The 27,177-nt window shown below is 41.5% G+C and overlaps 1 protein-coding gene across 2 annotated transcripts in view; it reads left to right on the top strand.

Annotated features, from left to right (window-relative positions):
• Nucleotides 1-27,177, top strand: part of TGFBR2 (transforming growth factor beta receptor 2) — a 71,010-nt gene that overhangs the window by 2,172 nt on the left and 41,661 nt on the right. For both annotated transcript variants that reach the window (XM_084858271.1, XM_084858273.1), the window contains exon 2: nucleotides 26,536-26,701. In XM_084858271.1, the coding sequence (XP_084714397.1) occupies nucleotides 26,536-26,701 (166 nt within the window). The remainder of the gene's footprint in view (nucleotides 1-26,535; nucleotides 26,702-27,177) is intronic.

The following is a 27,177-nucleotide window of genomic DNA, read 5'->3' as shown; positions in this document are numbered from 1 at the left end:
TTAATTCTTGGTTACCCTACACTTTCCTTCACTTCTCTCACTTTCTCCCCAAAGTAGAAATTGTAAGCTCTGAGGGGCAGGGACTTGTCATCTTATGTTAATTCTGTGAAGTACTATGTTTGTTGTTAGTACTATAGAAATACTGCCCGCTGGTAGATTTAGTATAGCTACTTTCCTGTGTAAAATTATTTTAATTTATAAAGAGAACAAACCCATAATAACATACACACACAATAGTGATGCTTTTGAATTGTCTAGAAAGTTATGGTTAACAAGGAACTAAAACACAATGCTGGAAGAGAAACCTATATATTAAGATTACGCATCTTAACATTAAAATAACTACCTATAGTAGTATTAAACAATAATCTGTAGGGCGTTGTTAAGTGTTTTAGCTGCCTTATAGCAGAAAACAAATTTGTCCTAGAGATCATAGTCATGCAGGATCAAGATTTAAGTGGTACAAACACTGTAAGTTCCTATGTAACTGAGTAATATGCAAAGTGTTAGTGAAGTTTATGCATGGGCTTAAGCTTTAAAGGTTAGGGCTACTTGAAGATGGTTCATATGATGGTGAAATATTCATGCAATGGAACATAAATAATATATCGCAGGAAGGAATGCACATATTGCTTATCTTGGTGTAAGCCTTTATGGAGTAAGTTGTCAGTCTTTGCAAGTAGTAGAAAAGAGGCAATAGAGGGCTGGATTCTAAAGGGTCATGTGCAAATATTTTTTCATGCATTCTGGAAACTCTTCCAGTCCCCCTTTCCACTGTGGCTCCATGTGCATCCAGAAAAAATGTTCCTGAAAGTCAGGAGAGCCTCTTGAACAGGATTCAATCCAGCAGTAATACTTTCTGTTCATATACAAAGCTGTTAGGGTCCTGGCCAGTGTGTCTGAGAGCTAGCATCATTAAGCACAGTGACCTAATGAAGATGATAATCTCACTTGGCTTTCTCCCTGGGTTTTATTTACAGCGATATCTCTTAGACCGAATAGGTGACATCTAATAGCTTTCACTATGACTTGAACAAGTGAAAAGAACTTAACATGTACTTGACATGTACATTTTCCCCTTCTCACCTCCTTCCAGTTTTAATTCTTTATAGCTTAATTTTAAAGTAAATGATGTCTACAGAAAATACAACACTTTAAGCAGTTGTGGTAGGCTTTTTTTAAAGAAAGCAATCAATATTTTAGCTATTTTAAGAGGTATGTGTGCTGCAACTATTTTGTAAAAAATGCTTATAATTCTGTTAGGATTATAATACTTAACTATAGATGTGAAGCTTGTAGACTGATAGGAAAAACCTTACCTAATTTTGAAAAAGATGGTCTGTGTTATGGATGATCTCTAGATGAAAAGCTTTTACTTGCAATATTAAATAGACTGGGCCCAAGGAAACTGAATTAACTGGGTAAAACTTGCCTCCCCAAATAATCTTTCAAATTGCAGTGTTGCAACTTTGTAAGGCAGTAACAGATTCATTCGTAAGGGTAATAACGTGTTTCCTATATACTTTGAGGCCTATGTGAAAATTATTCAGTTCACAGTTTTGCTGCATATCAGTCCTTGATTTTTATACATTCAAATGATGGTGTAATCCATTGACCCAGTTAAAAGCATTAAATGCACATTGGATCTTCACTAGAATCTTTTGTTGTTCCATAATTTCCACTATGTTTTTCACTGTTTTCATTCTGGGATGACACTGCCCAGCAACCTTGAAGCGTGTGAAGTTTTTCAACAACAACAAAGAACAACAGGACCAGCACCTAACAACAGAAGCTGTGGGTAGTGCGAGATAGCTGCAGTGGGAGGGAGGGAATTTGAATAGCTCAAGCTGTTACCTGCTTGTGGGCATATGAATAATTATTTCTCCTATCTTTTCCTCACAGAACTCAAAGCGGTATATATGAAGTCAGGCCTGGGCCTGAGTATCAGGCCCAGACAATCCAATTGGTATGGCTATGCAAAAGGTTCCATTGCCAAATTCACAGTCCAAACGGGACTCCTAGCCACACACACACACTTGCCCTCTTATTGCTTCCTTTGATAATTAAGTGACATTGCCTTTAGCTCTGTGGCCACAGTCACATGTCATGCTAAGTAAACCATGATTTAACGTGACGTGCACCAGTAGGGATGAGCTTCAAGAGGAGTTTAGAAGCTTTTGCTTTCCCTTAACTGTGGCTTGTTGTATCAGCTGGAGTGACCAACTGTGGTTAATGTTAACTATGGTTCATTTAAAACTAGGCAACTTCATATCGTGGATCAGATACTGGCCCGTTTAAACTAACCATAGTTAATGTTAACCACCATTCCCTGTTTGGATGACATGGGAAGTCGTGGTTTAACTAAAATTGGAACAGAATTTTTCCAAACTCCTCCTCTTCACTGTGCGAGAAGAAAGGGTAGGGGCAAGCTCAAGGTGTGATGTGCATGAGCAGGAATGATCCACATCACACTAAACTGTGGTTCAGCATGATCCGCGAATGCAGCCTGTGTATTAAAATGCAGCCTGTGTATCTGTCTGTCTGTCTGTCTCTCTCTCTCTCTCTCGCGCACACACACACACTCTCATCATACTGAATTTGATGCATTTGTCTATAACAGGAGGGGGCAACTTCTGGCTCTCCAGATGTTTGGGCCTACAACTCCCATCATCCCTCACCATTTGCTAGGACTGATGGGAGTTGTGGCCCTCCAGAAGTTTTGCTGTACAAGATGCCCACCCCTGGTCTATAAGAAGAACAATGTGGTTTTCAGACACATCTGAGCTCTGTGAAATGAGTTCTAGTAATTCAAGCTCTAATGAGCATAGTGAGATACAAGATCACTCAGGCGTAACTATTTAGAGCCAAACTTTTTTTGGCTGGGTGGGTGATGCTTTTTCCTGTATGTAGATAGTACATATAGCATAAGGGATATCTCACAAGTGTATCTTTTTATCAATCATTCTTTGAAACCATGCAGTTACAGAAAAGAGATAGCTTTCTGCAAGTTTAAAAAAGCACTGTGGCAAGGATGCAGTTTGCCCAATTAATGTTGTATGACATGCAAATGTTTTCAAAATGTTGAGAAACTGACTTCGAGATTTTCAAGAAAAAAGTAACTTCTGGATTTGTGTGAGCCAAGTGTATATGCCATTGTCTTTGTTTTCCTTCTTCTTGGAATGTATTGCATTTTATTTTGGAGAACCGAATTATGTTAGCTCTCAATAAACCTGACTCTATGGCTGCTATCCTAAACACACTTAATAGTGAGTAAGCCCCACTGAACACAGTGAGACTTACTTCTGAATAAACACACATAGGGTTGCACTGCAAGTACTGGACCATAGCTTGTTTTGACTGACATAGAGGAATTGGACTCTTTCATAGGTAAGACAGCTGGTAGTATCAACTTTTTCCTGGCTTTTATCCCTGGGTAACCTCAGTTAGATAAAAACAAACCACTGTCTCTCCCCCCCCCCCCTGTTAATGGAAGACTACTGCCAGCATTTTAGTAATATATGGAATATCCAGTGATGCTTTCTGGTGTCCATCTTACACAGAAGGTTACATCCTCTAAGGAAAGAATGCACTGTGTAGTTTTGATGAAAAAAAGGAGTTTGCAGTTGGAAGGCGGTAGGGGAATCAGACAGCAGTGTTTCTAGCTTGGGTTTGAAACTAGGGATGCAGCGGGGGTGGGGGGCTGCCCAAGTTGCTCCCTGGGCGATCTGCAATAGGAGTGCTTCTTTGCCTTCACTTATGCTCGATTTGTGTATTTGTAAATAAATCTTACGAAAATATCACAAGTCTCCACAGTGTGCTCATCCAAGGGAAACAAAATGTAGTAGTGCTACATATGGAATGTCTCACTGTTCAGAGTGTATGCGGTGTATAATGATATTTATAAATGCGAACATTCACCTGTGTGTGCTCTGTGGTACGCTGGCAAGAGCTACGTAGCTAGAGGCATCAAAAAGCTTACTCCACTCTCCTGCCTTGCACCTACTAGCTGTAATGGTTACTGGGAGTTCTCCGAATGTCTCCCATGGAGTTCCATACACATGGGAACACACACACACACACACACACACACCACTCCTAGCCCCAGAAAATCTAAGGGCCAAACTACAACATTACTTTAATAGATGTTTGCAGTTTGCAGATGTTTGCAATAGAGGTCAGGACTGTGTGGGAAAGGGAGGTTGATCTTCCCTCTTCATGGTCTCAATGAAAACATTGAGCTCCCTTCTTTGTGAGCTTCTGTTCCAATCCTGACTGATCTGCCCAGCAGCTACTATTTACAAGGGGGAAGGGAATTTATGCAACGGCAAATGATGTGGTCTATGACATGTAGTTTGGCACTTAGGAAACATTCTGAGAGCTTGCTATAGGTTTTCTCGTTGGGGAACAGAAGGATAGGATCTGAGCTGCCCCTCATTTTCTCTTCATGAAACCTAAAAGGAAGAATTACCCCCTTGTGTTGTAGACTATGAAAGGGCTTGAAGCGAGTGGGATGAGAAATGAGCAGGGTTATATGCATGGATTTACACAAAGGTATACATGCAACCTCGGGCCAGTGGCAAGTGGATGGATTTTATTTAGTATTATGGTATATGGGAAGGGGGAATGGTAAAGAGAATGCATTTTTTTATTTGGATATTTATAAACGGTCCTTCATCAAATGATATCAGGACAATGAACAAAAAACATTTATAATAAAAACAATAAAATACAACCCTACCACAATAAAAGGCAGTTTAAAAAAAACAACATAAAACACGCTGACTAGCTTAAAATGCCTGAGCAAAAAAAATGGTTTGACCTGGTGCTGAAATGATTGTGAGGTCAACACCAGTCATACCTCCATTCAGAGGATGTGCCACAAATGGGGTAACAGAGAAGGCTCTTTCTCTAGTTCTCACACCATGAAGGGAAAAGCACCTTGAAAAGAACCTCTCCTGTAAATCTCAAGTTTGGGCAGGCTGATGTAGGCAGAGGTATTAGTTCAGATATTTGGGTCCCAAGCCAATAGGTCCTTAGAGCTTTAAAGGTAAGCACCAGTAACTTCAATTGGGCCTGGAAGCAAATAGGCAACCAGTGCAGCTCCAGTCAAATTTTGATAATATGAACAGGGATGTCAGAGAATTCCGCCATGGATCTCGGTGAGGCCGAATGCCAGTGCATTCAGCCCCCCGAACTCCGTGGCAGAACGGCCTGCAACCCCCCCGCGGATCCCCCCCGGGACGAGACTTACCTGTGGCGGATGTTCTGGACGGTGGCGGCTCTAGCAGCTGCTTCGGCGGTGGCAGCTGGTCTTCCGACCGGCTGCTGCCGCCGCCGCCACCATTTGCAGTCTGTTTTTTTTTCCCCCCATTAGTGATAGGCTACGTAAAGACTTGCGTAGCCTATCACGTCTGGGTTGAAAAAAACAAACCGCGTACGCAAATGGCAGCGGCTACGGCCACCGCCATTTGCATTCCTTATTTTTGGCCGTCTTAGTCTATGTAAATATTTACATAGACTAAGATGGCAAAAATAAGGGGGAACGCAAATAGCATAGCGGATGCTATTTGCGTTCCCCCTTATTTTCGCCGTCTTAGTCTACGTAAATATTTATGTAGAGTAAGACAGTGAAAATAAAGGGGAACGCAAATAGCGTCCGCTACGCTATTTGCGTTCCCCTTTCTTGTCTTCGACTTAGTCTACGTAAATATTTACGTAGACTAAGACAGCTGAAAATAAGGAACGCAAATGGCAGCGGCCGTAGCCGCCACCATTTGCGTACGCGTTTTTTGTTTTTTTTTTAACCCAGACGTGATAGGCTACGTAAGTTTTTACGTAGCCTATCACGGCTGAATTCAGGGACGCAAACGACGGCGGCTACAGCCGCCGCCATTTGCGTCCCTGCTAGCCAGCGGCCAGATGTCCATCTGCTGGCGGAGCCGGCCGGCCAGCGGCTCCACGGAATCCTCGCGGAGTGGAGCCAGCCAGCCAGGACTCCAGGGGGAGGGACATAGCGCCTCCCCCCCCCAGCGGAACCCGGCGGAGCCAGGTAAGCAGGGTTTCGTACATCCCTAAATATGAACCCATCTGGCCACACCTGTTAACATTCTAGTAGCCACATTCTGCACAAGTTGAAGCTTCCGGGTCATCTTCAAGAGCAGTTCCACATTACAGTAGTCCAATTCGGAAATTACTAGAGCATGAACTACCGTGGACAGACTATTCCAGCCAGGAACAGTTGTACCTGGCAAACCAGCCAAAGCTGGAAGAGTGCTCTGAGCCACCAAGGCCACTTGGGCCTCCAATGACAAAGCTAGATCCAGGAGTACCCCCATGCTACACACCTGGTCTTTCAATGGAAGTGCAACCCTATCTAGAACAGGCTGTACAACTTATTTCCAAACATGAGAACCATCTTCCCACAGGGCCTCCACTGTGTCAGGATTCATCTTCAGTTTATTGGCCTTCATGCAGCCCATTACATAGTCCAGGCACCGGTTCAGAACTTGCACAGTCTCTCTGACTCGGATGACAAGGGCATAGCTGCACCACTGCTGGGAACAAAGTTGTATACATTACAGCATGTTGTGGGTTAATTCGTTCTGGAAGGGGTAGTTGGGTGTGGTCCTCCATCTTATGTTGAGGTGAGATCAATTAAGACAATAATCCAAAGTAAAATGGAGGACCATTTCTATTGCTTCTCTTAGATTGGCAATTTCAATAAGGTAGTACTGTAACACTAAGTATCCTAATGCAAATGAGTGAAAGCCAGCCAGGATAGACCAATACCTGCTAGTAATTGCTGATCCCTATTTCAGGAAACTGTATGCCAGCACTAAGCAGCTCTAAGGGCCTATTCCCATGGTGTTTCTTGACATGATGAAGTTACCACAGGGCGATATTACTACTACAGCTGAATGTGAATATTTCATTTGAATGCATGCTCATGTAATGTTAATGGACTATTTACCCCATCAGAGTGAACCTATGAGGTTCAGTAGCATGATATTTAGTCCATTCATGACACTTGAAGTTGCAGTCAAAGGAAATATTTACCACATTGAAATGCTGGGTTAAAATCACCTTGTGCTGATTTTACCATGTCAAAAAGTAATGCGAGAACAGTAAGCCATAAAATAGTCAATTTCCAGATTTTATACATTTATGCACTAGACTAGATCCATTCTGTTCTTAATCTGTATCACATCACAAAATCTGGTCGCATCTGTTCAGTATTGAAAGAGTTCTGCCATGATTAGTTTGATGTGTGTGAGTAAAGGATGAGGATATCTTTTACTAGATTTCCTCCCTGATCAATACTTGTAGCATTTTTATTTCAGAGATTCTTAATTTTATATTTCATTGCAGAATAAATTGCAGCAGAAAGAGTATTTCAGAGATCAACCAGCCCTCTGAATTTGCAACAACAAAAAGGGGAAACTGATATTAAATATTTCTACAGAGAGTCTAGACTGGAGTGTCAAAACTATTTATTTAGTTAAAATATTTTTTTAAATCACTTCTTAACCAAACAAAGGTCTCCCAGACTGGCTTACAATCAATCAACAAAAGAAGGCAGTTCTCGCCCATGGGCTTACAATCTAAAAAGAGATGATATATAAGGAAAAAGGGATGGGGAAGGAAGAGGAAAAAATTAAGCAGCCTTTCAGCAGGGGTAGTGGTATGGCCCTGCTTACCCTCTCATCACCCGGCAGGTTGGGGTGGGCCAACTGGAACAGGCCTTGATGTTCCTTTTGCCTGCTCCTGTCTCCCTCCCTCCTTCTTTCCCACAGGGCATTTGACATCAGGTAGCCCTATTTGGCAGGGGAAGAGAAGGGAGGGCAGTTTAACTGGGGCATGCCCTGATGTTTTCTATGCCTGCTTCTGCTTCCCTCTCTCCTCCTTTCTTCTGTAGTATTTTTTTAAGGAGATGAAGGAATCTCTGCCTCTTTTTTAGAAAGGGATCTGCTAAAAAGGCATGCCACTCTTCTGTAAATCAGTTTTTTAAATGTGTGTGCCCTGAATTACTAGTGTAATTATAAATGGATGGTTTTTGAAATACATAGACTAAGATCAGGTCTTAAATTCCTATTTGGTTGAAAGGTTTGTACTCTGACATAATGAGCAGTAACAAAATGCATTGATGCAGAACTTTGCTCAGTTTTGGGATACTTGACAATATCTCTCAATTGATTTTTTTTTTTAAAGAAACATAGGAAAGTATGATACACTGTAATAGTGTTTTTTTCAAATTGTCTAGTCATTTAAATATGTGTTAGCGGACAGAAATTGCCAGAGGTTTGCACTTTGAGGGTGTTTTTACAGTTTCCAAGCCTAGTAATTTTTCTTTTGCCTGTAACAGAGCTATTAATTAGCACAGGGTAGCTAATTACACAAGGCAGAAAGCAGAATCTTCTTGTGGTAATATTACATGAGCCAATGAAAAGTTAAAATCTGATGTCAGCTTTCCAAGTACTTGTGAGTGGATTTGTCACTACTTGTAGAGTAGCAGCCTTTGTTTGTGCTTTTAAATATCTACGAATTGTAATAGCCTAGCAAGCAGAATGATATTGAAGCATGACTTTACAGCATATGGCTGAGAAGCCTGCGTGCCATACTGTATGTTGTGGCCCATCAAGTGTACCATGAAATGAACCATCTATTTTGTTAATGTGAAAGAGAAGGTGGGGTAAAAAAGAAAAAAAAAAGACAGCTTGTGTCTTCTGAAGTCAAAATTACATAGGTAAGGTTAAGGCATTATATACCACAAAAACACCAGCCATTTGTAAAAGTCTAATATTTACTTATTTATTACATTTCTATACCAGCCGATAGCCAAAGCTCTCCAATGATAGCCAGGACTGTGGCAACCTTTGGCTGGCCTTGGTAACCAACCAAATATTTGATTTCCAGGACTCTGCCTGCTCCCCAAGGGGCAGGATCTTGTCCCTGGCCACACACTGCACTTCTGAAGCTCAGTGCAAGGTCAGGGACAATTCCTTGCTCCCTTCCCCAAGTCCAAGCTTTCCCACCTCTGCTCTCAGTTTGGAGCTGAGAAAGGGAGTGTCAGGGTGGAAACTGAGCCCATAGAGCCCCAGAGCAGTTCTGATTCTGAGGAGGAACAGCAATCCGTGGGACAGGAGCTTGCTCATCTCTCACAGGCACAGCGGCAGGGAGAGATTCCTCCTGCCAGCATTCCTGGGATAGAGAGTGACCCTGGCAGTGAGAGAGCACTGGAGGGGGGCTTGCTGGACGCTCGGCGCAGACGCATGGAGCGACGACAGATGGAGGGCGCCGAGAGGAGGCGCTCCGCTCATTTGGCGCTAAAACAATGGTCGCGTCCCGAGCACCCAAGGGAAAGAGGGAGGATCTCTCCATAGCCCATAAGTTCAGAGTCTTCCCACGGTTCTCCTTCAAACCGGGACCAACTGCCTTACCTGGAGCTTAGGCTACTCTGCTATCCATCCCCAGTGCAGTTCCTTGCTTAGTCTCTAGTGATTAGTATCTGTAAGAGTCATAAAGGAATAAAGCCTTGGAAAGAATCCTCGCCATCTGTGTCCTGAGTTGGCTATTGGAGGGGATTGCAAGAGGCAGCTAGGGCACTCCTGACAGGGTGCAGGGATCATTCACCCAGTTATGCTATGCTATCAAGGTGCTTGGAAGCACAAGGCAAAATGAACAAACCCCAGGCACCCTCTCCAGCTCCAAATTCAAGGATAGGGCCAGGGCAAGTTCCTGTGCTGTAATCTGAGGTGCTCCAGTCCCTTGGAAGTGCAGCATGAAAAGAATGACCCCAGCGCTCTCCAGGAGCGTAGACTAGAAAGGGGACAGCCATCATCCCTGCCCTTGTGCTGTATTTCTAAAACCCTCTAAACACCTCCGAAACATAATGCAATTGCTGAGACAAATTCCACCTGCCTTTCCAGTTTGAAGCTTGAGGCCTGGGGCTTGTGCTAACCATGTTGCAATTTTGGGGTACTTGGAGCACCTGAGAAGCACAATTGGGATGATACCCTGCCCCCTAACTCACTCTAAAGGGAAGGGTGGGGCCCATCATGCTATAGTGAGCATGGCAAGTGGAATTGTGGACCCCAATTGTGCAAGCACTGGAAACTGAGCCAGTTCCTTTAAGCAACTCCTGTGAACACTCTTAGACCCCTTTGGTCATCCTTGGAGAGGAACCACTGTATGAGTAATTTACGATTTTCTTTCCTCTTTAGTATGCTCGAATGAGTATCTGGAGATATCTACCTGGAACATTCCCAAAACACTGCATTTAATTAATTTAAAATATAAACAGAAAGGACTTGCAAGACTTCAGAAGAAAAACTAAGCTTCTCGTGTTTGGTAATGTCTTAGTATATGCCAAAAGCAAACATTCCACAGGAAGACAGACTGCACGGACATTCTTTAAATTTCTCAGATGCAATACCTTATAGGCCACAAACATCTGAAATATCCTTTCAGGAGGCTTGTTAGCAGCATGGCATAACTGTTTGTTATTCTAGAGGACAGATTTTAAACTTGAGCTGCTGTTACAACTGAGGCTAGTAAGTAGTATGTGCTTAATCATTTGAGGATGGTGCTAGGCCTTTTTTTAAATAAGTTTAGCATCAGTACATACGTACATACATAGTGAGAACCTTCAGGTTTCTGAGCCCTAAAGTGCAAGGGCGTATGGTATAGATAGGGGAGGTGCATGTTCTAGTTGCAAGGAACTTTACACTGGCTGAAAATTGACAGATAGAAACAATGGCAGGCTACTGACCAGAGAGTCTGTTGTCCCAGTTCATCTCCTCAAATTCTAATGCTGCTACTTGACAGCCACTGTTATTGTTAATATCAGCCTCCAGGAAGCTTTAATAATACTCTCCTTGGAGTGCTTCCCTACCATGCTGACATCAGCCAGGAGACAGATATCGCATCTGTGATATTCCACTTTTATGCTACTGGCAGATACGTGTCTGATAAAACAAAACTGTTGTTCAGCAAGCCACATTAAAAAGGAAATAAAGCTCAGCCATGCAGCACTACAGTATATATCAAAGCACAGGGATTAGATCAGTGAGGACCATAACGGACCACTGCCTTTCCTTATAACATATGGAAGGAATGAGGGGAAAACATGTAAGTCCTATTGCGTTTTTAATTTGAGGTCTTGGGAAACTGACGTGAGTTTTCTAAAATTTCAGAATGTTTTTTATCTACAAATGTTATGGTCAAACTTTGCGTACTTATGACTCATTGGCTGTCTTCGTATGTCACTCTAAGCCATTAATTATGCCTTAATTGACCATGCTGGTTCATGCAGCCTGTTTTATTTACTTATTTATTAATTCGATTTACACTCCACCTTTCTACCTAGAAAATGGTACCCAACAGACAACTTATAACCATAAATGAATAAAAACTTGATTAAAACAGTAATAAAAGAAATAAATAAAAATGCAACAATAACAGAATAAAAACAGTACTCAGCCCAACAGACCTGCTTACATGCCAAAGGCCTGTTTGAATAAAAATGTCTTTCCCTGCTGGTGGAAATAGCAGAGATGGAGCCAACTTAGCCTCCCTTGCCAAGGAGTTCCACAGCCTGGGAGTAGCCACCGAAAAGTCCCTCTCTCATCACCACCAAATGCTGAAGGTGGCGGTACCGAAAGAAAGATGGAAACTGCTAAATAATACTTGGCATTTATATATTGCTTTGAGTATTTAAAGCACTTGGGAACATTGGAAGCTGCCCGTCAAGGGTTCCCCTTATGATCTAGACCCCCTAACCAACTCCTTAAGGATCTCTTGCCTCCTTAAGAGTCCCACCTTCTTTTAAACTTTCCCTTCCCAGTAATGTGGGGTTTAGGTTGTAGACGTGGGGTGATTGACAGTCCAGATACCTGGGGTTTAACCCAACAGTTTTCTGGTAAATTAAAACAAGCAAATTACAACTAAAGTTATTTACAGAATAGAGCTGAGTGATAACAAAAGGCGTTAAGAGAAAATAAAGATTGCAAAAATGCATGTTCCTCTACCCTAGCTGCACTTAGACTTCTCCAGGCTGCTTCTTCCTGCTCTCCCTTCCTGCTCTGGTCCCGCCCCCTCCCTCCCTTCGGTGCGCTCTCCCTTTTTATCCCCTCCTTCCCCAAAACTGAAAGTACTGTTTCAAACCTGGAGAAATTAAACCTAACTCAGGAAAATGAAACTTAATCAGGGAAATGAAACTGCTCTTCTCAGGGTTACCCCCTTCCAACAAAAAATCCCCAGGCCTCTAGGCCTGACCTTTTTACCTTGCCTCTGTAGGCCTCAAACTTTCTCAGTGCCCTATACTGAGTTGGTCCATCTAGCCCAGTATTGTCGACACTGACTGGCAGTAGCTCTCCAGGATTTCAGGCAGGAGCATTCAAAGCATTCGCTCTGTCACTGAGCTATGGCCTCTCCCCACTTTGCATACCTTATTTTCTTGTAATCCTTATAACAACACAGTAAGGTGGGTCAGTATTAGCATTTCTGTATTGCAGGTGTGGCTGAGCCTGAGAGAGAGGGTGGCTGTCCTGAGGCCACAGTGCATTCATAGCAGAGGTGTGATTTGAACTGTATGCACAGTCATGTGGACAAGCCTATGTGTGAACAGCCTGTATACATATAGCTCCTGTTCACACATCCTGTAGAACTCTGTAGGGTGTTGTGTCAGTTGGTCATGTGCTGAGAACCTTCAAGTGATTGCTTCATTGAGGACACAAAGCCCACCGAGTACAGTATCTCAAACGCTAACATGCTAATAAGTTAGAATGGCAGCAAAAAGAACATGGCTGAAGAAAAGAGAGAAAAAGAACAATGTGTATGTAGGGTTTTGGTGGGTTGTTTTTTATTATGGTAACCTGAAAGGTCCCATTTAACTGGCGACAGGCTGTTTTTCTGTTCACTTGTAAAGTCCACAATAAAACTGGAGATGGAAACTGCTTAATTTAAAGTGCAAGTACAATACTTCTGCTTTGGATAATTATTATTGTGGCATCATGTTCAAGATAAGACCTGTGAATCTGAGAAATGATCAGCCCCCCAGATCTTCATAAGGAATCCCTTTATTGTGCCCCTGCTGAGGAACTAGAAGCAAAAGAACAACAGTGACTTGGTGGTGCATACGTTGGATTTTCAGAGGGCAAAGGCCAAAAGTCAGAGATAGAAAACTTGTTCTGAATTTGAGAAGCAAGTGACAAAATTAGATTATGGGCTGGAGGGCTGTAGCTTATATTTGCATCTTAATTGCGTATGATTTTTTCCAACACCAGATTAGAGTTGGTGGGGGGAAAATTGTGAAACAGATACTTTCAAATGTAAACAAGCTTGGTCTTCCTAACTCTGGGCAAAAGAAGAAAAAGTTATTTAACACATGTTTTAAAGGAAAGCCTATACTTGAGTAAATGGCAATACTTTTAGTTATAAGTACAAATAGCCATCTGTGTGGAAGTCAGACTAGATTTAAATAGTACAGCTGAAAACATCTACAGACATAACACAATTACAGAAGAAATAAAATATCACTCACTATTCATTGATGGGCAGCACAAAGTAGTGAACGAATATTCGGCCCCTCTTCAGCATGGACATACACATCTGGAACCCAGGTTTTCCAGTGATTGTCAAAGTTTTAAACAGCAAGAGTGTGTAAATAATGCTAACTTTTAACCCTTAAGCATAATGAGGATCAAGTGCTTGGTGGCCCAAATGTCAAGCATTTGCTGCATCCTTCCCATAGAAAACAAGCTACGAATATGAAATGCCGGATTGATCTCCTGAGAAGCACCTCTGGGCTACTGGAGGTCTTTCTCTTTGCATTATGACAACTTTATCCTCTTGAGAGTGAGGTCATGGAGAAAAGGAAACTGATATGCCAATGGCTGATTCACATAAGCATTGGGCACATTTGCCCTTTGAAATTGCCTTTTCATGTCATGACTTCCTGTTAGTGGCCAAAAATAGAATACAATTAATTATGAGAAAGTAGGTCTCCTTTCTGGAGGTGGGTCTTGTGTTTGGACTCTGCCCTCTGCCAGTTGGATGCAAGGGGCTGTTACTGTCATGGTGAGGACATGAGCTAATCATTTGTAGGGCCTAGCCATGGTAAGAGAGTGAGTTTAGCTCTGGTGAGTTAATACTCCTTCCCCAAACTTTTTTTTGGAGTTGTGGGGACTGGATCTTTTTGAGTGGGAGTGTAAAACAATATGTGCAGGTTTCCAGGTGAGATAAAATGAATTTGTTATGTGTGCTTACTGTGATGGTATCTGTATCTGATGTATTGTTTTTATTGTAGAAAAATGTACTTATACCTGCCAAGTCTTTTAGATAACCTCAGTTTAAACTGCTGGGCTTGGCAAAATCTATTCCGTTGAATTAGTTCCTCCACCCCCAAAAGAGCTCCTTGGTATCATATTTTAATATGTTAGACCTTGACAACCAAAGCGTGTTCTGTGACAAAAAAAAGTTGCTAGAGGCAATGAATGATACATTTTCTTGGGGCGTCTCTACATTAAGGAAAAAAGCCACACTCTTACCAGGCGTTCTTCTTCTGGAGTCTTTCTGCGTTCACTACGGGCTTCTTTAGACGGTGACCGATGATGACCATGTGATTTGTAATTGAAAACTTCCCATTTCTGCAGTGCTCCATAAGGTTCAATGGAACAGCCCCATCTAGTGGCTGTATTATAGTGCAATGTCAACTTTAAACACTGGGAATATCCTGCAATAATTTTTTAAAAGCGCATTATCTCTGATTTTTTAAAAAGAGAAATTACTGGGGGAAGGTGCGGGAGATGTCCTAGAGGCTGATGATGTCGTGTAAAGAACCTGCAAATTTCCGTGAGTGGCCAATCACGAGTGTGCAATAAATCACTTGTGTGCAGAAGCTCTTATACACACCTCTGCTTCTATTGAAATGATGCAAGCTATGATGCAAGTTATTGTGCAGTGTCCTACCCTCCAGTTTTATCTATTTATTAACTGTGCTACTTATTTTCTCCCTGTGTGTTTTAGATTGGTTGCAGATACTCAATCTGTACACAGTATGGGGCTTATCAATGCCTATTTCACCTATAATGGGTCAGCTTGTTAAGAACTGGGCCTTAAAGTTCATATGTGGGGAATAAAAGGTATAATAAATAAATATACGCAAAGGGTTATGGGTTGTATACTGGGGTATTTCAATACTTTATTGTTGGCAAAAGACACAGTGGTACACTGAAGGGATGCTACTAGGCCTGGTCCCATGGGACCTCAGACCCGAGCATATTTCCCAGGGCCCTGGATCCATTTCCCTGAGTGTCCATTGGTGCCAATGGAAAGTTTATTTCTCAACTTCTCGTGCACCCCTCTCCTGGGCCCCAGATCTTTGGAGTGTGTGTGGTAATGCCTCTACCAGGCCGACTTGCATAGGCATCCTGCTGAGATGCCCTCTTGGAACATCTCTGCTCACCCAGGATCTGCACATCATGACTGGCCCATTCCCTTTGCAGGGAGATGTAAGTGTACCATACTTTCGCTGCTACAGATAGAAGTTCCACTCATGAGATGCTTAGCCTTGCAAGGGCCGAAAAAGACATTATTTTAAATCTGTGTTTAACAGCTATGTCTTTTGTTCATTTTTACTCTAGAATGGGTGCAGGGGGACCAGATGCAGATCTTAAAAGCTAATTTACGGTAAGGTCCCAATCCAAGTGGGGGGGGCTACACCTATTGTAGAGTAAAAACAAAAACATTATTTCTATACCACCTAATGGCTGAAGCACGAAAATTAAAACCACAGAGTGCAGCATAAAACAATATAAAATATGAACGCTTAAAACTGCAATATAAAAATACAACCAGAATAAAACCTAGCAGCAATGTAGAGATTTAAAATATGGATTTAAAACACCAGAGCTAAATATTAGGAAGCTAAAATACTGGGAGAATAAAAAGGTCTTCACCTAGTGCTGGATGGAGTAGAATGTAGGCACCAGGCAAACCTCTCTAGGGAGCTCATTTCACAGCCAAGGTGCCACAGCAGAAAAGGCCTTTTTCTTGGTAGCCACCTGCTTCACTTCCTTTGGCAGGGGCTCCCAGAGAAGGTCCCCTGATGATGATCTTAGGGTCCAGGCAGGTACTTATGGGAGGAGGTGATCCTGTAGATAACCTGGCCCCAAGCCATTTAGAGCTTTGAATCTTAAAACCAGCACTTTGAATCTGGCCTGGAAATGGACTGGCAGCCAGTGCAGATGGAAAAGTACTGGCATAATATGATCTCATTGGCCAGTCCTTGTTAACAATCTTGCCACCCTGTTTTGGACTAGCTGAAGTTTCTGGACTGTTTTCAAAGGCAGCCCCACTTATAATGCATTGCAGTAATCCAGATGAGAGGTTATCAGAGCATGGATAGCTGTAGCTGGGCTACAAAATAAGCCAAGCAGCTGAAATCAACCAGAGACGAGCCCAAAGAGAGCGGAAGGCAGAAACATGCTACAGTGATGTCCAATAAAAGCTAGCAATTAAAAAAAACACAACCTATTCTACCTTGAAGCCAAACTAAATGTTCTTGTAATCGCTCATAGCTATTTGGTTTATTTACTCCAGAGTAAGCACACATGGCCCTGATTCAAGTTGGGACCAGGGTGCTCTGGGTGGGGCAGTTAAGCTTCCCAATCCACCCATTTTTGTCCTGAAATCCCTCCCCCCCCCCCGCCACTGGGTGGGTTTTTTAAAAAAAAATCTCTGTTGATTTCAGGGCCGTTCGTTGGATGGCTTACCGTTGGCCAAATAGGACTTTACAGGCCTTGCTGCATGTTTCATGTGAGAGCACAGACCAAACTTTGGGCATCCATGATATTCTGAGTAATATAGGCCTGAAGGCTTCTGCAACCTCCTACTTCTGCCAACTCAGCAATCTCCCTACAGACCATGGCATCTGAGATGGGAAATTTTTGTCATTTTGAATGACAAGCGCCCATTATTAAAGGTGAAGTTGAGGCCTGCTTTATGATTTCTTCCTGTTTGACAACTACACCCTGCATGGTGTTGATTCAGATTCTGTCAGATTGCTTAGAGGCTAGCTTTTAAACAACAGGATAACGAAGTTTCTGATGTGACCAATGAGGCATAAAATAGCTTTCCTGATAACCAAACATATGGTAGATAAATTGCTATCGCCACATATATTTCTCTCTCATGAAATCTGACACACTGTAGCATCATATTTATAAATCTTTATGGAACACTACGTCTCCAAAGTAAGACTATTTTTGTGGAATGGTTTCCTGAGAATAATGGAGGTCATATTAAAAATTGGTTTTTGTAAGTTCTGTTCTTCTCTTATTGCCTATGTAGACTTTTTCATTAATTTTAGATGGCAACACCTATCGAGGAAGCAAATCTCAAGGTTTTAAAAATGCGTTCATTTTGCCCCGTCAGCAAATCAAGCATAAGATAAGTTTTAAATACAAAAATATACGGATAGATGTTTGTCCCAAAGGATTAAGTTATAATTTTTAATTTTACTAATAAGATAAGGGGGGGGGGATGTTTGAAGGTAACTGATAGGAAAAAAAAATCTCTATTTTATAATTCACACCTTAACTCCAAATTTTTACAAGGTTATCCACAAACAATGCTTTAAAGGAGGAAAAAGCATATTTAGTCAGCAGACCTGTTAAGAAGAACTTGAATAAAATGTGTTGACTTTAGTGTAGCTGAAATTCTCCTCTTTTTACTTTTAGAGGCTTTTTCAATTAGATGCATTTTTTAAAGTATACAGATCCTTGAGACATGTGCATTGAATTATGTTTTCTAAGGCTGCAATACTATACACATTTACCTAAGAGTCCTATTGAATTCAGTGCAGCTTACCGCTGAGTAGATATATGTGTATAGGATTGCACCGTAAATTGACTAATAGGAAAAAAAAAGCCCTTCTAAAACAATGTCCCAGATTGCTGAACTGCAATCGTAAATACTCTTGGAATTAATTCCCATTGGAGTGGTTCCTACCTCTGAGTAGACATGCATAGGATTGTGCTGGAGAAGGAGTACTCACATTATTTCACTGAGGTTATCAGAGAGCATGTCCCTGGTGGTTCCACATGGACCCATGGCCCTGCTGGAGTGCACCAGGAAAATAGCTTTCCCTTCCTGTGGAACTCCCTGCCTTTGGAAGTCAGACAGGTGCCAACGTTGTGTTGCTTTTGGCACCTCCTGAAGACACTGTTATTTCAAGAGGCCTTCCTTGAGTGACAAGCTGTGGTTTATTAAGATCTTTTTAATTTTTTAATTGTTTTAATATGGTGTTTTGTTTTTCTTGTTGTTCACCGCTTCGAAGTCTTTGATGTGGAGTGTTATATAAATATTGTAAATAAAAATAAATAAATAATTTCTATTTTAGAGTAAAATGGCAAATGCCCAGGGGCTCTTGACACCTTGGCTTCATATCCACCTTGACGTAATGAGATCAGATATAAATATATTAAATAAATAACAAGGGCACGGAGAATTTTGTCGTGCCAGTCCAAGTTAACAACAGTAAGCTTTTATCTGGTTAAGTAATTCACTTGAGGTTTGTTTGTTTGTTTGTTTGTTTGTTTGTTTAAAACTGGTCACATTTAACTGGGTTAACAAATGTTAACTACTGGGTTGTTTAGCCCCTAAACAATACAGTGGTCCAGGTTCGCATGTCATGCTATACAACCTATGGAGCCAATTGTGAGTTGTGCTGTATGGAAGAGGCAGGCATGACAACCCATTCACTGGGTTCACACAGTCTTCACGGGTGTGCTGGAAGCCATTCTGAATGTTCAACCCCCAGCAGGGGGCTGCCATGGTTTGTTGTGTCATCTAAACCTGAGTGGCATGGCTTGTTTGAGGAGGAAACAGCCCTCAAATAATCCCACAGCAGGCTATGGTTATTATGGCTTAAATAAGCTACCATTGGTTGTGGTGATTTGTGCAAACCGGCCCGTTGTTTTTTAAACTGATGGGATGTCTTTACATGTGAACAGCCGTATATGTACAGCACAGCTTTCTCAAGAGACTTCAGTGATAACTGTTAAACCATTTTTTGGTCAGAACTATAAATCATATGCATTTTATGACCTTTCATTGGGTTTTTTTAAAAGAAAAAACCCCCACAGGAAATGAAGCATAAACTCATACATTTTACTTGATGGTTGCAACAAAAACCAACAAAAGTCAGGAAATTCAAATTTAAGGCTGAGATCCCATCTTCAGTAGAGCTTGGTTGGTTTTTGAGTGAAACAGAAACAATAATCCTTTTCGTTGTATTTATCTTTATTCAGTTTTGTATCCTATACTAAATATCCCTTAACGCTAATTCCTGTGCTATGTTTGGGAGAGGTGCACATGCATTTTGTGACCCGTTTCTTCCCTAATACTCTAAATAAATGCGCTCTTCTACTTGCATCTTCTGTGTATATTTTACATTTTTCAAAAATACAAATATTGTCTATGGCTTTTGTGTGTCCTTTATAGTTAGTAGTTTGGAAAACATGATACAGTTGCAATTCTAAATGCATTCAAAATGCAATTGAAGTAACTGGAAATGAAATCAGAACTAAGGGGTATAATGTTGTGGGCCCAGTGCAAAGGTCACTGTCTATGTACCTGATTCCAACCACCATATTCCCTTAAAGCTGTATGGTATGTATTATTTATACCTCTGGTTGCCTCACCCCTGGCTTCTACACTGTTGATGCAGTATATTGGGATCTTTGGAATATTATAGTAAAGAGCCAAGCTGTTATGTTACATTAAAGCTGCAATCCTATACTTAACATAGTAACATACTTCCTGTTATTCATTTAAAATTATTTTTGTTTATCCTCACAGTTATTGTCAAACGTAATATTCAGCAATGGTCAACATTCAGCAGGCCCCTTTTACTTCCATAGGGCTTTTAACGTTCTGTTCCCTTCAACAATGTATACCCACTTCTTGCTGGAAGATGCTTCTGGCACTCAGATCTTAATACACACATTTTTGGAGCAAAGCCAGCGATGCTTGCTTAGATATTTACATCCCATCTTATCTAAGCATAAACTCATAAAATCAGAAATCTCATTCACCATCAAAAATATATGGCATACCTATTGGTGATCATATACAATTACCTCCCTCGATACACATAACATACAGAAACTAACCACTCATATTCACCATAATTCTGCTTTGGGATTATTTCATAATGAAAAGTGCATAATAGGCATTTTATTTATTTATACAGTTTATCTAAAAAGGAACCCCTTGTAGTATTTAACAGAGCACTGAAAACTTGGGGCCAAGTTAGTTTTGCTAGGCAATATAGTCCACAGTTAGCTAACAGACCTGGCTTCATGTGGATTGGAATAGCCCTGAATTTGATACAGAGAAGCGTTCAAGCAAAGTTGCACAGCTATCAGAGTTGGTTTCATTGTGCCACCCTGTCTGAGTGAAACTATCTCCACTGCCACCCCTAGGCATGCCACTTGCCATGATGCACCTCTATACCCCACGAGAGAGGGTCTGTCTACTACATTACCCTTCTGAGGGCTACCACACAGCAAGGGGGAGAGGGCAGCCATAAAACTCTGTTCCTCAGGCTACTCTCGCTTGGCTTTAAACTCTGTTTACTACAAAGGTATACGCTGGTTAAGGAGGTCTTCCACCTAGTGACTGAAGATGGTATTGCAGGCTCCAAACACATTGACATATTTAAATTAATTAAAATTAATGCATTTAAAAAACCAGATGACCCTGATGTGCACACTCCTAGGGCCTCTTTAATATGCATGTCCAGTTTCTGGTGTCTAGGTTTCATGGTCTTGGTACTATGGTGCTGACAGACACACATCCTGTTCGATTATGATAGATAAAGGGGCCATCATAGAGAAGGTCCACCACTGGAGAAAACCCACAGTTCCTGATGATTCTCATTTCCCAAACAGGAGCAACCTTCGGCAAGGCTTTTCCAGTTGATCTTAATGAGAGAGGTGTAGTTTTAGTGTGTTGCAGATAATATAGACATATGAAGACAATTGGACATATCCATTTAACTATTTTTTTAAGGATGAGGTTGACAAATTTGAAATGTAAACATCCAGTTGCAAACGAGAGATGTGTTGCCTGTCTGCGTTCAGAAGTGTGTATGTTGCTAAGAGTGTGTGCTCAAAACCTTGAAATGCCACTGCTATATGATACGGACACTTGTTAATTTCCAGGGAAAGAGAACGAAAGAGGAAACATGCCAAAGAGATTATTCACTTTCCCTGTGAGTATTGTGATTTTTGTAGTTGCTTGGAGGGGTTTTTTTCCTTCTGAAGAAAAATGTGCTCCTCCAGTAAAAATAAATAAACAAATATCTGTGTCTTTAAAAAAACAACAACACCCAACTGAGCTAGCATTCTTCTAGAGTTTTAGGACAGCTTTTTTACTTGCACTATATTTAGTTACTTACTGTTGCATAGTACAACCTTATTATGCTCACCCACTTCAATTTGAATCCAAATAATAGTCATCTTTGTCATATCACCAGAGCACTAAAGGAGTAAAAAATGTAGGTTGCTTTTGTCTGCAAATCTGTGGAAATTTTCCATGCAAGTGGCATGCTAAAATTTCACATGAAAAGGCTCCTGATTATCACATTTTCCTCCATATGATTCATAGGGAAACACACATGCAAAAATTTTGCATCAGAATTGAAAATCCACATGAACTACCCAGGAGAGATCAATGAGAAAGTTCTGGCAGGACCCAAGGATCTTGTGTATGGAGCTTCTGGGAAAACATGAATGGATTTTGAAATGCAATAAGATATTTGCGTATGCATGCTTCCACCAAAATAATAATTCCAAAAATACTCTTTTGCCTGCATGATCTCAGTCTGGAATTAGACATTATCTCTGAAAATGATTGTTCCCATACACACATTTGCTGGGAAAATTTGGGTAGCAGCTGGTATTTTTGTAGGGTAGAATTGGTAAGAGGGAAAGGCCTTTTCTGTTCCCACTGATACCCTGCTGTAAATGACTAACTAGACTAGTTCTCCCCCCACCCCTCACCCTGGCATTACTTCCTGTTTTGGACTCTAGGTGTGGGGAAATAGGCTAAAAGGGCTTAACATTGGGAAAGGCATTTGCAGGGAAAAATCTGTGGATGAGGGGTTAAGCACCTCCTGCCCACCAATTTCCCCCTGCAAATAGCCCCCTACGCCAGTGTTCTTCACTTCAAGGCCCGAGGGATGCTGGCGGTTCCCGATCACCTCATGTGCAGCTCCCCACCTCTCTGTCCATTCATTCATTCACTCACTCACTCTCTCTTTCATTTTCAGTAGCTGCTCACTCTTAGCAGGGGCTCTTTAGCTTTGCCTTGTTGTTTGTTTTGGCAATCAGCTGACAGCTGTGATCTGGGCTACCTGAGGAGACTTTGGGGTGGGAAGTTAGGAGACCTGCCTGTAAGGAGACCAGCTGTAGGGTGGCTGGGGGTGGGGAGAGGATAATACTGGAGCAGTCAGCCAATTAGCTGTGGTAGGGGAAGAGTCCAAGAGGCAAAGAGCAATGTGATAGGCTGGCTACAGTGCATAGGTGCTGAAGGTGGAGGGGAAATTGAATATGTGGGTGAGAGAGTGAGCAACTTAGACCTGGAATGAGAGATTTTGCAGCACTGAGTAGAGCAGAGCACTCCCTCAGTGATGAGAAAAGGATCCATCCCAATCTAAGCACCAGGTGAGCCTGTCAGCATTTGCCTGTCTGTTGACTTGGTGACTGATTGATGAGGTCTTGCTTGGGTGACATGGAGTGGAATGATAAGAAGAGACCCTGAAAGTCCTCCAGCCAAATCCGGTGCACAGCACCCATGGCCCAGTAAAGGCCCTCAAGTGGCTTCGATGGTAGTGCCTGGAGCCAAAGTGGCTTCGGCTTGAAAAATAGCGAAGACCACTGCCCTAGGCCCTGTAAGCCTTGTAAGATAAATGCCAGTTTTGCCTCCTAAAGCGTTGCTTCATTCTTAGCGTGACCCTTTTTGCCTTAGTCAGTGTGAAGAATGTTTTCCATGCTGATAGAGACCGTAAGGACTTCCAGAATTATTTAAGAAGAAATTCATTTTTCTGGTAACCATTCCAGAATAAAATAAAATAAATGCTTACTGCTGATTGAGTCATTATTCTGAAAGCTCCTGTCAAATTATACTCTTGCACCATTATACAAACTTGTATTCAGTGGTAATAAGCTATTTCCTCTGTTTATTTAAAACAGTGATGGAATTTACTTAGTTTCTTCCATGCATTTTGGTAAAGCTATGGGCTTGTAGGACAACAATTTATTCCCTATGGCGGTGTTTCTCAAACTTCTGGAACTCAAGGCCCCCATGGTTATACTTGGGGTGAATATAGACCTGCCTTCTAAAGTGTGGCGGGAGTGATTTGAACACACATTCTCTGCCATGATACTAAGACATACAGTACATTCTGAAGTATATGTTCACACAACTTCCATCATACTTTAGAAGGCAGGTCTGTCTTCACCCTTAGGGCCAAATAAACTTTCTTCCAATAGCACATAGCAGTGCTATGTGTGACTGGGTTATTTAAATCCTGAGTAAACATGTGCAGCCCCAATTCAGATTGGGACTACAATTCAGATTGGGACTACCGTGCCATGGGAGGGGAATTTAAGCTTCCACTCCCCACCAGCTTTCATCTTGAAATTCCATCCCTAAACACCTCAATTGATTCCTCAGTCACATTTGACCCATACATGTTTATGCTCCAATAAATTATCATTTTAAGGTGCCACAATACTCTTTTGTTGTTCACAATGGGCATTTAAAAAAAAAACCTGTTATAGTGTTTTGAGAACAGCAGGTGAATGAAAACATTTTTTGTGGGTGGGGGAATCATGGATGGAACTTCAGGGAGACGAGTAGCTTCTGCAATTATTGCTGTCTGAATAAACCAAAATAATGCATATCATACAATATTGAAGTTGGTCTTCAAGTGGCAGGTTAATAGCCAGTAGCCAATTGTTTAAGAAGCCTCAGTAGTAAATGCTTGGTAGCATTTGATAACACTCTTAGAAGAAAGACAATCTAATTAGCCATCCTATAAAGTTCAATAGCAGCATGCTGATAATAGTAGCAGACCTACAATGATGAATGATTGTTTTGCTTCTAGTTTGCTAGGAAAGAAGAATGGCATTTGCTAAGATAAGCTCTTGGAAATTGGCTCCTGAAATATTGTCTAATTGACTGATTCTCAGTTGAACAAATTTGGAACTGCTTGACTTAGAGGGGACAATTTGCTATCAATGACTAAAGCTTGATATTGAGAAGAATTACTTTATTTCTAAACATTTGACCAAAGATAGTAGGAAGCCTGTACCAAACAGACAAGAACCATTTCTCAGCCACCACTTCAAAATTGGCTACTTCATTTCTGCTCTGTCTCAGGGCTGAGCTGAAATGTAGAGAATCAAAGTGGCCGCCATCTCATTTCCCCCCAAAAGCACCTGCTCTGAGGCGCTTTTTGAATTTTGGGAAATTAAAAATGGCTACTGCCATAAAGCTGCATCCTTTGCTGCTTGCTGGGAGCTGCCATATAGTGAACAGCAGTTGAATATCTGCAAAACACATACACATACATTTACAAAATGGGGAGATCATTCCTCCAGCAGCTTATTTTATTCGCAAAGCACTGTGTTTAAATACTTATCCAAAGAAGGGACAATGAATGAATCAGGCTTGTTAAAAAAAAAATAAAAAATGAATTCACAGGGTGCTGTTCCATGCAGTCCTCTCTCTCTCTATACACACACACACACACACACACACACGGATTTCTCTCTGTTTTATGTTGCATAAAACCCAAAGCTGCTTAATTTGAAAGCAGAGCCAAAGGTTTAAAAGGTGTACTATCCTGGATTGGGGGGGCGGGGGATATTGGAAATTAACAGTACAATCCTATGTCTAATTAAAAATAAGCCCCATTAATATCAATAGGACTGTAAAGAAATGCCCTGTTTATCACTGTTGTTGTTATGTAATGTTTATTTTGTGTGGCCTCTGTGAGGCTACGTTGTATCTGAATAGACTTGTGGCCTTGTTTTGTTACTGTCAAAGGCCTTTGTAGTAGTTGCTTAGTGATGTTCTTGAGGGGGAGAAAGAAGCAGTTGCTCCGAATATTGTTAGATGGGGCTGGATCAGGTAGATTTGATTCTGATTGGCTGGGGATTCTAGTTAGATGGAAGAGAGCTGTTGGTAAAGGACAGTTAAGGAATTGACAGTTGACAGGTTGGTCAGTTCATCTGGAAGGTGAAGGAGGAGGTCTGCTGGTGGGTGGTGATTTAGAAGGACTAGGAGAAATCTCAGGAATAAGCTGAGGCCTGGATTTTAAGCTATTCCTTCTCCATATGTGGCTGGTGAACATCAGGTGTAGGGAGCAGGTGGCTGTTTATATCAGGAGGCTGCCCTAAGATCTTGCCAGAAGAAGGTTATATAAGCAGGCAGTAAAAACCCAGATAAACTATCCAAGAAGCCAGAAATGCAACAGGAGGAGCTTTGGTGTCAGATGAAGACTGCACCCAGGACCTAGAGCTGGTTGCATTTGGCTGGGGTGGAGGTTTAGGGAATTTGGCCTGAGGTAAAAGAAGTCATTAGAGGCTTGTAGCAGCAACAGTGTCTCTTGAGTTTTTAAGAATTGTCACTAAGCAGTCTTTTGGAAACCCCAAAGTAAATATTTGTAATCCCTTATTTACAAAATATCCCTTTAATAAATTACTTGTTTAATACTTCATCTTGTCTCTAGTGTTGGTGCCCATCTCATGCCTAAGCTTCTTATACCAGCTACCAGGAGTTCTTAAATTATTCTAACAGAATTGGTGGGAGTGGGAAAGGGTCAACTTGTGGAACTTTGAGTTACAGTAGCAGTGAGTTCCTTAGGCCCTGAAATATAAGCATTTGATTTAAATAAGAAACCCCATAGGTGGGATTGCCCAATGAAGGAGCAGTTTCCCTATAGGTGGTGGCAGTGCTGGGAAGAGGAAATCCCCATAGGGACTTACTACTCCCAAGTAAATATGCAAAAGAATCAGCACAATTATTAGAAGAAAGAAAGGGTGGGGATTTAACAAAAACATTTCCCAGCTAGGTCAATTTCACCAAAACTTTTGTCAAATCACTGTTTCTCCTTAGCCCTGGTTTGTAGATCTCTGAACTGGGCTAAGAAGGTGATGTTATCTATTTTACCCAGTCATCAACATCTCAGGTTGATATAGGTCACTTCCAAATGTTTTGACTGCAACTCGCATCAACCCTAGCCAGCATGGCCAGTGGTAAGAGATAATGGCATGGTCAGGGATGGTGGGAGTTAAGAGTTCAAAACATATGGATGGAACCACATTGGGGAAGGCTGTCATACGTAGGTGATCTTTTTTACTTCAGTAGAACTTGGTTCTACACAATGTGTCCATATAGTGGATTGATGTGCAAGTCTGATATGCTTATTAATACATCATTTTTTTTTCCTCTTGTTGACAGCTGAAGATCATTTATCCAAAATGTTGGATGGTAAAATCAAACTTCGGGCGCTTTGCAGATTTTGTGATGTTAAATTAACAAGCTGCAAAAGTGAAGGTCATTGCTACAGTCGCTGCAACCTTACTTCTATCTGTGCTGAAAATAATGAAGTATGTGCAGCTGTTTGGTAAGTTCATCCTGACTACGTGCAGTGATGTGCATTTATTTGGTTCATAATAGCCTTATTAATTAATTAATTAATTTGTATACCGCCCAATAGCCGAAGCTGTCTGGGCGGTTCACAAAAATTAAAACCAAAGAGCACACAATAAAACAATATAAAATATATAAAACATTAAAACCACAGTATAACGATACAACCAGAATAAAACCTAGCAGCAATGCGGGGATTTAAAACACAGATTTAAAACAGCAAAGCTAAAAGTGTAGAAAGCTAAAATGCTAAAATGCCTGGGAAAATAAAAAGGTCTTCACCTGGCGCCTGAAAAAATACAAGGTAGGTGCCAGGAGAACCTCACTAGGGAGCTCATTCCACAGCCGGGGTGCCACAGCAGAAAAAGCCCTCCTCCTAGTAGCTACCCGCCTCACTTCCTTTGGCAGGGTCTCATGGAGAAGGGCCACTGAGGATGATCTTAAGGTTCG

The sequence above is a fragment of the Heloderma suspectum genome, chromosome 5 (genome assembly GCF_057233095.1).
Source record: "Heloderma suspectum isolate Gila_16-S chromosome 5, 16-S_ref, whole genome shotgun sequence".
NCBI lineage: Eukaryota > Metazoa > Chordata > Lepidosauria > Squamata > Helodermatidae > Heloderma > Heloderma suspectum.
This window is presented reverse-complemented; position numbering and strand designations above follow the sequence as displayed.